This window comes from Ipomoea nil, unplaced genomic scaffold, assembly GCF_001879475.1.
Source record: "Ipomoea nil cultivar Tokyo-kokei standard unplaced genomic scaffold, Asagao_1.1 scaffold0268, whole genome shotgun sequence".
Classification (NCBI taxonomy): domain Eukaryota; kingdom Viridiplantae; phylum Streptophyta; class Magnoliopsida; order Solanales; family Convolvulaceae; genus Ipomoea; species Ipomoea nil.
The window spans coordinates 6,722,501-6,733,345 of record NW_017616696.1 but is presented as its reverse complement, the minus strand read 5'-3'; the positions used below and the strand labels follow the sequence as shown (position 1 = coordinate 6,733,345).

Genomic DNA, 10,845 nt, shown 5'->3' with positions numbered 1-10,845 from the left:
GCGGCGCACGCGCGCAATCTATCTCCATAGACGACATTCCGACAATCTCAGCAACAGACAACTTTGTCTTCATTCACGAAAATGGCGGTCAAGAAGATGGAACCCTGCGGCAGAATAGTGTTCAAAGTGCAGGAGAGGATTGCTATTATTCTCCTTCTGGGTCACTGAGGTATGAAGGCTTTGATGAGCTGTCGTCGGTGTTTGGAGGTCGTCGTCTTCATTATGGAGCAGACAAGAGCACATAGTTTAGGTTAGGGTTTAGGATTCAATGCTTACAGACTAAATTAAACCTTAATTAATTAGCTAGCTAGCATGATTAATGGATATATGATGTTTTGTAGGCCAGTTTAATTAATTAATCTAATTATTATGTTGGCGGGTAATTAACAATTGCTTTATTGGTGCCGCATGCACGCTACTTTAGATATATGTAATCTAGCTACTTGCTTTATTAGTGCTAATAATTAATTACTTATAAATTAATCAACTTCAATGGAGTGAAGGCAAGGCATACAAGATTTAATATAGTTTTTTAATGCACAACAAATGATGAGGAACACTTTTTTTTTTTTTTTTTTTTTTTTTATGTTTAAAAAGTTAAGAGTTTATTTCACTTTGGTTAGTCTTTTTTTGAAATAACTTTGATTGATCTTGAAAAAATGGTCAAATAAGTCGCGGAACATTATAAGGAGGCAATTAAGCCCTTGAACTTTTAAAAATAGCAATTAAACATATCAATTTTTGACTTTCGTGCAATTAGACCTAAAAATCAAATATTTACTTGTAATTGCTAGTTGCTTAAACTTGATGATTACAAGTGGGAACAACTCGTTAGTTTTTTTTTTCTTTTTTCTTTTAACATTTACATTTCCATCATGTAATTTGTTTATATCAATTATATTGACTATAAGCCTAAAAAGAAAAAAAAAAACAGAATATCTCGTAAAATTAATTAATAATAGAATAAAATAAACATATGTATCAATTATTAGGAATTCATTATTTAAAATAAATGTGGGGTGAGGGACCCAAGATAGGTGTTGGTCATGATGCATGTCCTCAAAAGAGAGAGCCAAATCACATTATTCACAGATTCCACAATGAAATTACTCATTTGCTTTATGAGTTTTTTTTTTTTTTTTTTTTTTTTTTTTTTTAACAAAATTCTTTTTTTTTTTTTTTTTCGTAAAATCCCTCTTTTTGGATGAGAATCCAATTTAATTCCTCAAAAAAGGATCTCATCCCGCGCGCCCATACTCTAAACAACTAACTTTTGTGTTAAGTCAAACTTTAAGAATAGGTGCAGTGGGAATTCATATTTGATGGAATGTCAATTTTGGCATACTTTAATTATATAATTATACCATACCATACTCTCTCTTTTTTTTTTTTTTTGGAATATTTATAAATTTTCACAAGATAATATATACGGAGTATTATATACCATACCATATTTTAGTAATTTCTTTTATTTTTTTAAAAATTAAATTGATTTAAAAATTCATTTTTTAGCCGTGGGTCATATATCATCTTCTTACTTGAGTGAAAACACCTAATCAATGCACTTCTACCTCTTGCTTTCTCATAATTCTAAACAACGGACATGAGGCGATATTTTTTTTTTTTTTTTTTTTAAGGACATGAGGCGATTAGTAAGCCTCCACAAACTTAACTTTTGATGTGTAAAAGAGACTCTTTCTATTTCTATAAAACGACAGCAAAAGCAAAAGAACATTACCAAGATATTTGGTTATGTTTATTTTATTTATATTGTTCTCTTTTTATCTAATATTAAATATAGGGATTATAATCTAAGATTGAAATATAAATTATATTATATCAAATCCTTTAACAAAAGTATTACGGAGTATTAAAGTCTTGGATTTGTTATTACGGAGTATATAATTGTAAAACATACGTCATGGATACTGAGGATGTCGGACTGATATCTAAGTATCCAGCATGTCATGCCCTTCCTCTACTGTTCCCAAACAGTATGCCCTTTGGCTTCTTCCTATCTTTCATTTCCTATGTTTCTTCTTCCAAGAAAATGCTATGTTCCATTGTTGTTTCTCTCCTCTCCTGCTCAGACTCTGCGACTCTCTCTCGTGCTCACATTGGTGTTGTGTTGTGTTGTATTTCACTGTTGTGTATGTTTAAGTGTATAGGAGCCCTTTTTCATTAGTCGCTGCCTCCTTTTCCTGTGTCCCCTTTGTTTGTTTGTGTTTGTTTCGTTTGCTTTTTCATTTATTGTCGTCTGAGATTCTTGATTGTGTGTGTGTACTGTGTGCCTTTTTCTTCCTGATTTTAAGGGCTTGCTTTGCTTCTGACTTGCTTCAATTTCAAATCTTTTGTAATGGTGTTCCAATTTCAAATCTTTTTGTAGCCCACAGCACACCTCCCTGGCCCCATCCCCCAATATACACTTCTTTGAGTGATTTCTTGAAGAAAAATTGGGTCTTGCATTTTCTTGCTTCATTGTTCCTATTTGTGGGCATTTGGAGGGAAAAAGGGAGAATTTGAGAGAGAGAGAGAGAGAGAGAGAGGGCATGTTGAAACTTGAAAATAACCTTAAAAAAATGGGGTTTTTGAGCTTGTTTGGTGTTGTTCTGGTTGGTTTGATAGTAAGGTCTCAGCTAGGTAGTGCTCAGGGTCTGACTCTAGATGATCAGACCACATTGGTAGCAATTGGGAAAGAGCTAGGAATATCAGGGTGGAATTTGAACGGCTCTGATTTCTGCTCTTGGCATGGCATTGGGTGCAGCTTGGGGGAATCAATGGTGGAGAGGCTTGATCTTTCTGGCTTAAGGCTACAAGGTAATGTGACCTTAATATCTGAGCTCAAAGCATTGAGGTGGCTGGACCTTTCTGCTAATAATTTCCAAGGATCTATTCCACCTGCTTTTGGTGAACTTTCTGAGCTTCAATTTCTTGATTTGTCTTTTAATATGTTTGAGGATTCAATCCCCAAAGAATTGGGTAGGCTTAGAAACCTTAAAGCATTGAACCTCTCACACAACTGGCTCTCAGGAGCAATGCCTCACGAATTCGAGGGTCTTGAGAAGTTGCAAGATTTTCAGATTTTTAGCAATAGGTTGAATGGTTCGATGCCAATGTGGTTGGGCAATCTGACCAACCTCAGAGTATTTGCAGCCTATGAGAACCAATTTAGTGGTGCAATTCCTGCAAATTTAGGCCTCAATTCTGAGCTTAAGTTGTTGAACCTTCACTCGAACCAGCTTGAAGGCATAATCCCAGAAAGTATATTTGCTGGAAAGAAGCTAGAGGTTTTAGTTCTGACACAGAATAATTTGATTGGCAATATTCCTCAATCTATTGGGAATTGTAAAGGCATTTCAAGCATTAGAATTGGGAATAATAGGTTTATAGGAACCCTTCCTAAAACAGTTGGTAATATCATTAGCCTTACTTACTTCGAAGTGGATAATAACCACCTGTCAGGGGAGATTGTCCCCGAGTTTTCTCTGTGCTCTAATCTCACTCTGCTCAATTTGGCCTCAAATGGGTTTACCGGAAGAATCCCTCCCGAGTTTGGCAAACTTTCCAATCTGCAGGAGTTGATTGTTTCGGGAAATAGCCTTTTCGGTGAGATTCCTTCCTCACTTCTTGAGGTGAAAAATCTCAATAAGCTGGATTTAAGCCACAACAGATTCAACGGCTCCATTCCTCAAAGCATCTGCAATGCTTCCAGATTGCAATATCTACTGCTAGATCAGAATTCGATAAGAGGAGAGATACCTCATGAGATCGGGAACTGCATAAAGCTGCTTGAATTACAAGTAGGGAACAATTACCTCAGCGGGAATATCCCTCCCGAGATAGGCCATTTGAGGAGCTTGCAGATCGCATTGAACGTGAGCTACAATTATCTGAGTGGAAAGTTGCCTCAGGAGTTGGGAAAACTCGACAAGTTAGTTTCTCTCGATGTCTCTAATAATAAGCTGTCGGGTAGCATCCCATCGACCTGTATTGGCATGCTAAGTTTGATAGAGGTTAATTTCTCCAACAACCAATTCACCGGGAGGATACCTACCTTCTTGCCATTCCAAAAGAGCTTAAATACAAGTTTTATTGGAAACAAAGGCCTCTGTGGCAGCCCCTTGAGTAATGGTTGCCCAAATTTGGACCATTACAACCATTTTTACCATCACAGGGCTTCCTACAAGAATGCTTTGACAGTTATCGGTTCTGGTTTGGCAGTTTTTGTATGTGTGAGTATCATTGTCTTTCTGTTTATGATGAGGGAGAATCAAGAAAAGGCTGTCAAAGCTGAGGAAACAGTCACCGATGAAGTGTGCAGCATACCTGCGATAATTGCAGGAAACGTTTTTGTTGAAAATCTTAGCCAAGCAATTGATTTCGATGAAGCTGCAAAGGCAGCTACGAAAGATGCAAATATGGTTAGCAATGGTACTTTCAGCACCGTCTACAGGGCAGAAATGCCTTCTGGGATGATTTTGTCAGTTCGGAAGCTAAAATCAATGGACAGAACAATCGTACAACACCAGAGCAAGATTATCAGAGAGCTTGAAAAGCTTAGCAAGCTCTGTCACAACAATCTGATCAGACCTGTTGGGTTTGCAATCTACGAAGACACTGTTCTTCTGTTCCATCAATACTTCCCCAATGGGACACTCGCTGAGTTTCTTCATGAATCTACCAAGAAACCAGAATACAATCCCGATTGGCCAACAAGACTCTCCATGGCCATTGGAGTGGCTGAAGGGCTGGCTTTCCTTCACAGCCTCGCCATTATCCACCTCGACATTTCTTCCAGCAATGTACTTCTGGATTCCAATTTCAAGCCTTTGGTTAGTGAAGTTGAAATATCTAGACTTCTCGACCCGTCCAGAGGGACTGCAAGCATCACTGCTGTTGCTGGCTCATTTGGGTATATTCCGCCAGGTAGTTACTCCTAATTATATTTATTTTAAATATATCTTTTATCTGTCAAATATCTTCTGCTCAGATAGCACCTCTGTGGCTCTCTTTGAGGGAAAGTCACAAAATTGAGCCTTGGTTGTGTATCTTTTATCTCAAATCTAAAGATATCTCTTCTTTGTCAGAGTACGCATATACAATGCAAGTAACACCGCCAGGAAATGTGTACAGCTACGGGGTTGTTTTGCTCGAGATCCTTACCACCAGACTACCCGTTGATGAAGCCTTTGGCGAAGGAATAGATTTAGTTAAGATGGTTCATGGCGCACCTGCAAGAGGGGAAACACCTGAGCAGATTCTTGATTCTAGACTTAGTACTGTTTCATTTTCTTGGAGGAAAGAGATGCTAATGGCCCTAAAGATTGCATTGCTTTGCACTGACAGCACGCCGGCAAAAAGGCCCAAAATGAAGAAGGTTGTTGAAATGCTTCAAGAAATTACAGAGAATTGAATACTGTATAAAAGTGAATCTTCCAAGTTCTTGGTTTCAATTCTTGAACCCTTTTGGCCTTATGGTAGTTATGAAGATATGCAAGCTTTCATCTTTATTCTATGGTGTATCAGTGAGCAAAATCTGTACATTTCCTGTATTAAGATTTAAGAAGCATTTGTTGATGCAATGCTGCAATGTAGATGAGTTGTATGATGTACCAAAAAATGGTAATGAGATATATGATTGAGGGGTAGTAAAAGCAAAAAAGGGCCCCCCATATTAGTAAGATCTGTCTTACTATTATGTTTTTGAGCCTGCAAGTTTTCTCCTTTTGTGGATTTTCTAGTATAAACTATAAAAATGCATGCTTATGTGCAAAGTAGAACATAGATGAAGCAAAGGCACTCGATGCAAAACACATGTATACAAAATGTAATAGTAAGATGCATTGTCTGAATGTTTAAAGCTCATTGCATAAACACAAACCAACAAGCATTTATTATCATCTACCCCAAAACTGTCTTCTTCATCATCATACAAGATAAAAGCGAAACAAAGGATACCATCCGGATCCAAAACATTTCATGGTTTGAAGCTTAAAAAGAATTGTTTGTTCTTATGAAGTGACAATGGTAACGTATGGCTGCATGAACTTTGTCAATTGTCAGCCGACTTAACAATGAAATTTTGGCGGCTGATTGGATTCATAACAACTGGAGGGCCAGCAGTCCGAGGCCATGCCTGGAACTTCTTGTCAGTCTCTTCCCACCAGGCCTTTTCTGAAACAGTGTGTGGAATTGTACCTAATTTGAAATGCCATTCAAGGTTAGACAACACTAGCAAAACCAAACAAATCATACTAAAGAGTCAGAACTTGCCTCCAAAAATCTTCTTGTCAGAAATAATGTGGTCGAAAACATAAGCAACAACAAATGATCCCGCAAGAGCAGAAATTATTTTAGGACCTGACATTGCTGAACTCCAATAACTGGAAAAAGCAACCCACTCTTAGTATATGACAGCACAATTATAAAAGAAAAGGTCATAAAGTTGAGCAGCTAGCTGCCTTTCATCAAAGAATCTGGTGGCCGAGGAGGAAACAAGCAGCTCTGCTTCTATATTTTAATTATCAATGAGTTGTTTTGAGATACAAAACCCTTTTTTTTCATACAAATAAGGCATAATTTCACCAGCCATTGTGCCTGGTGGAAACACATTGAGAAGACACCAGCAGACCATATTTAATAAGATAAAACCTTAATTCTCACAAAAGAAACAGACCCTTATCACTCTCTAATTGATTTTCTTTCCCATTGTCATTCCTAGAGGACATCATAAACATTGGTATACTAAAGCTACCCTGCATACACACAATATACATACTACCCTCATATAGGAAAACAATGCAGAGATGGGTGGAATTCCAATCCATAGCACATCATAAGAAATTTCAGGAATTTAAACCAACTTGTTTAGTTACAGGGTTTGTTTTAAATGGTTGGCCACAGGCCGAATCTCCAATACATAAACCTAGATAATTTGATTTCATATACTAAAAAGTATATCACATGCTTCCTAACTTTGAGCTCATATGCACACTAATAAAAACCAAAAGTGCAGATCGAAGAATTCCTACTATCCTGATTCGAGGCATAACGAGTAAATCTCAAAACCGTATCGTCAAACTTAGCAGCGCAGATCATGGAAACCCTAAAAATGATTCCAATTGCAAAATTACAGAGACGCTAAAAGCTAGCAATAAGGATTCGATGGCGATTGTGTGTGGCGGATATAGATGAAGAGGAGCTTACCGAATGAAGTGCAGAGATCTTTGGAGAAAATTCGGAACGACTGTCTTTGACCAGTTTGCGATTGCGGCTATTCTAATTTCTATCGGCGAAGCGGGTTGTTTCCTCAGGCAAGCGAGGTAGGCTTTTACTTTGGGGAATTTCATATAGACCCCTTCAACTCTGCTAATATGACTTGGACCCCATCCCGTATTAAAAATTATCATCGACGCACAATTTATATTGATTTTTTTTTATTTGAATTAAAATATAAAAATGTTTTTTTTTTTTTTTTCCTACCTATGTAAAGTGAATTAGGACATTATGGCAATGTTTATGCCAACTAGCTTAAAATTCATATGAATAATTCTTCTCACCTTGAACTCAATAATTTGAAATTAAAATTTTATTATGTGACATTGACCTATCTTGGTTATTGGTTGTATTAGTGTAGTATTACTATAATTTACCTAATTACTTGTACTATTTTGACTGTACTCAAAATACAAAACTAAAGAAAAAACATTGCTTCGAATAATCGTATTTCTCAGCTCTTTACCCATTTTATGCTTAAACACATTTACTTTTTGTAAGAAATAGGACACAATAATTTAGGTTGAAAAGTGGTGTGCTTGTGTTGAGGTTGTGTATGCTCGATCAATGAGAAGCTTGATTGGTATATACAGAGCGTATATGCAAATTGTACACAGTATGAATAAATTGACTCGACCTCTCTTTAAGCTTTCTCGACCTTTTAACCCTATAAGTCAGTTTCTAGTTACACAAACATCACATCAACTGTCACTAATAATTTAAAAGTCACATTACTACCTGACACATTTTATGGTAGACTCGGGCTGCCCATGCATGTTTGCCCCGTCAACTTTGCATTGTCAAGGGATATTCAACATATGTCACATGCTATAACCCTATAAATACTATACTCTGGTATACTAAAAAGGGGTTTGACTTTTGAAACCTAAGAGCAATCATGTACATTAGTGGTTTTTGCATGCCAAAAAATTAAACAATGGTTTTTACACAAATGAGAGAAGTGGTTTTTTCGATGTTTTTTCTCCTGCAAGACCCTAATTTTTTGTGGGTCTCGCAGGAGAGAGAAATGACAGAAGGATACTGAATTAATGCGTATTTGGCGTACATCCAGCACCCAGTTGGACGCGTTCATTTGCACATATTTTAAAAAAATTATTTTTGTTTTTTATTTTTTGATTCCTTTTTTTTCTCCTCCCTCCCATTTTTTTATTTCTTAGTCATACCTCTCAAAACCCAAAAAAAAAAAAAAAAAAACCTAACAAATGAACTTGCTAGATATCCCAACCTCAACAAATACATTCAAGTTCACTTGTAAAATGGACTTCACTTCTGAGATAGCCAATAATATTACTTCATTACTATCCCATTTCTCTACTACTTAATTATTATAACATTCTGTAGCACATAGCCCCCTGAACTATTAACATTATCAACACCTAATGAAATGAGTCCAATCGAATTCACTAGCCCAAAAAATTGACTAAAACTTTACAACCCAATTGAAGAATAATTAAATTTGGTTAAAACTATTTGAGATCCAAGTCCATATATAAGAGCATCTCCAAAGGAGCTGCAAAACGCCATATTTCAATACCAAATCTCCATCCCTACAAAATATAATGCTCCAATGTGTAACTGCAAAACACCATAACGCCTTTTGTTTTGGTGTTACTGAACAGTGTTGCGCCATATAGGGATGGCGTAGCACTGTTCATCAACGGAAAATTAGGGATGAAAAACAAATGTACTATTTTGTCCCTGCTTCTTTTTATAATTTCAAATTTGTCCTCTATTTGTTTATATAGAATTTTATTATTTTATTAAATACTTATATTTAAAGTTTGTATTATTAAATATAAATTCTACCATTTTAAAAATCTCATTGAGACGATCGAAACAAGACTAATATTGAATATATATTAATTAAAATAAAATTAATAATTTATGATAATTAAATGTATTAAATGTTTTATATTATATTATTATTGTGGAATAAATTAAACTTTTAAAAATATTATTACATTCAATTTTTTAAATAATTAATTTTATAAAAAAAATTAATGTTAATAAAAATTATTATTTACATTACAAATTATATTTTATATTAAACTAATTAGGATCGAACTAAATTATATTAAACTAAATAAATTTGAACTAATAATTGAAAAATAAAATTATTTTAGTGTAAAAGTTTGATATTTTTGTGTAAATGAGTTAGGGATGAATAAAATTTGGTATGAAAATATGCTGAGAATTTCCTTATGATGTGACATTTGCTGAAAAAATTTGGTGTTTTGGAATTGTATGGGTTGGAAATGATCTAAGAGGCAGATGAGAGGAGGAACAGATCCCAAGATGGTCACTATTCTACACCTTGAATTCTCGATTTTTGCTACGTACGGTTGGCATGGCAATTATCCTTTTCTTCATAATACTCTTGCCAATTAGTGCAATCTTATAACTTTATTTAATTTGCAATATATTATTTGTGTTATGTTTATTCTTAAGTCAAAAGGTTATATTTAATTCCATACAAATGTTAGTTTCTTTATTATATCATTCCCATTTAAAGAAATGTAATAAATAAAGTTCATATTCCCATTTCCCATTCATTACATACAATCAATCTTATTTTCATATATAACACCTACAATCAACGTACATTATTGTTTAATGAACTTAATTATAATGAAGGAATCCCTATGATATGATTCTTCTACTGTAGAATGAATGTCTGTATGTATAATGGTACAACATTATTAATCTTATCATTATATTAGTCCTGTGTGTGATTGTGAACCTAATTAAGGTGGTGGGCATTTTGGTGAGACAGTTCCAAGGTTGCTGAACCTCACATTGTTGCATTCAGCTTTTGCAACTTCATCTCCTTCCCCTACCAACTCCACATTCTTCATCACTATTCCCTTGCACGGATGATTCTTGCTACAATCAAACTTCACCGCTATCTCCGTCGCACTCGTGCCTGCTATGTTCTCGTATACCACGTTTTTTACTTGAACAGCTGAACTCTATATATCACGCATATATAATTCAATATTTAAGTGGTCAAGTTGATAGTCGATATATGATTGAAAGTAGTCAGTAGATCGAGTAAAAGTAATATTATATTCAATTTTTGTCTACCTGGTATTTGCATGGGCCCTTTTGGTCGCAATAGTTTTGGTCTATAATTATGGGGTTCTTCACATCATGCATTTCTATGTTTTGAAATTTGATGTTGCTTGCACTTCCAGATCCTCCCTGCATATATACATATATAATTACATGTCATTGAGTCACTGTAATCTACATGCATCTTTTTAAATGCTCTATCGGGTGGACGTGGAAGACCCTGAGGGTTGAGATTCAACCTTTTGAGAAAAGACAATACAATCACTAGCTGATTATTTACTAAGATGTGATGTTAAGGTTACCTGCCATGTCTTGATCCTGACTCCATTTTCGGTTCCAGATAGCTTTGCTCCATTCACAACAACGTTAGACACATAAGCCTTCGATTTCCCAGACCCTAAGCTTCCAATGCTAAACTCACCATGCCATCAATTAATTAGTTAACTTATTAATTGTTAAGTACAAAGAGTAAATATC

General features: G+C 35.3%; 3 protein-coding genes across 3 annotated transcripts in view; 1 reads left to right on the top strand and 2 right to left on the bottom strand.

The window, feature by feature from the left end:
- Positions 1-2,059: 2,059 nt before the first annotated feature.
- On the top strand, positions 2,060-5,698 carry LOC109151102 (leucine-rich repeat receptor-like tyrosine-protein kinase PXC3). Its single transcript, XM_019299019.1, has 2 exons — positions 2,060-4,926; positions 5,088-5,698. Exons 1-2 carry the CDS (start codon positions 2,550-2,552, stop codon positions 5,411-5,413), a joined length of 2,703 nt encoding a protein of 900 aa, XP_019154564.1. The 5' UTR covers positions 2,060-2,549; the 3' UTR covers positions 5,414-5,698.
- Positions 5,699-5,802: 104 nt separating this feature from the next.
- On the bottom strand, positions 5,803-7,378 carry LOC109151111. The gene is made up of 3 exons (XM_019299029.1): positions 7,207-7,378; positions 6,274-6,383; positions 5,803-6,198 (listed from the first exon to the last, which is right to left on the bottom strand). The coding sequence occupies exons 1-3, from the start codon at positions 7,347-7,349 to the stop codon at positions 6,053-6,055; spliced, it is 399 nt and encodes a 132-aa protein (XP_019154574.1). The 5' UTR covers positions 7,350-7,378; the 3' UTR covers positions 5,803-6,052.
- Positions 7,379-9,839: 2,461 nt separating this feature from the next.
- Positions 9,840-10,845, bottom strand: part of LOC109153578 (polygalacturonase-like) — a 3,590-nt gene continuing 2,584 nt past the window's right edge. The window contains exons 7-9 of the mRNA XM_019301436.1: positions 10,671-10,779; positions 10,381-10,497; positions 9,840-10,265 (exon numbers count right to left, since the gene is read on the bottom strand). Of these exons, the coding sequence (XP_019156981.1) occupies positions 10,041-10,265; positions 10,381-10,497; positions 10,671-10,779 (451 nt within the window). The 3' untranslated portion in view covers positions 9,840-10,040. The remainder of the gene's footprint in view (positions 10,266-10,380; positions 10,498-10,670; positions 10,780-10,845) is intronic.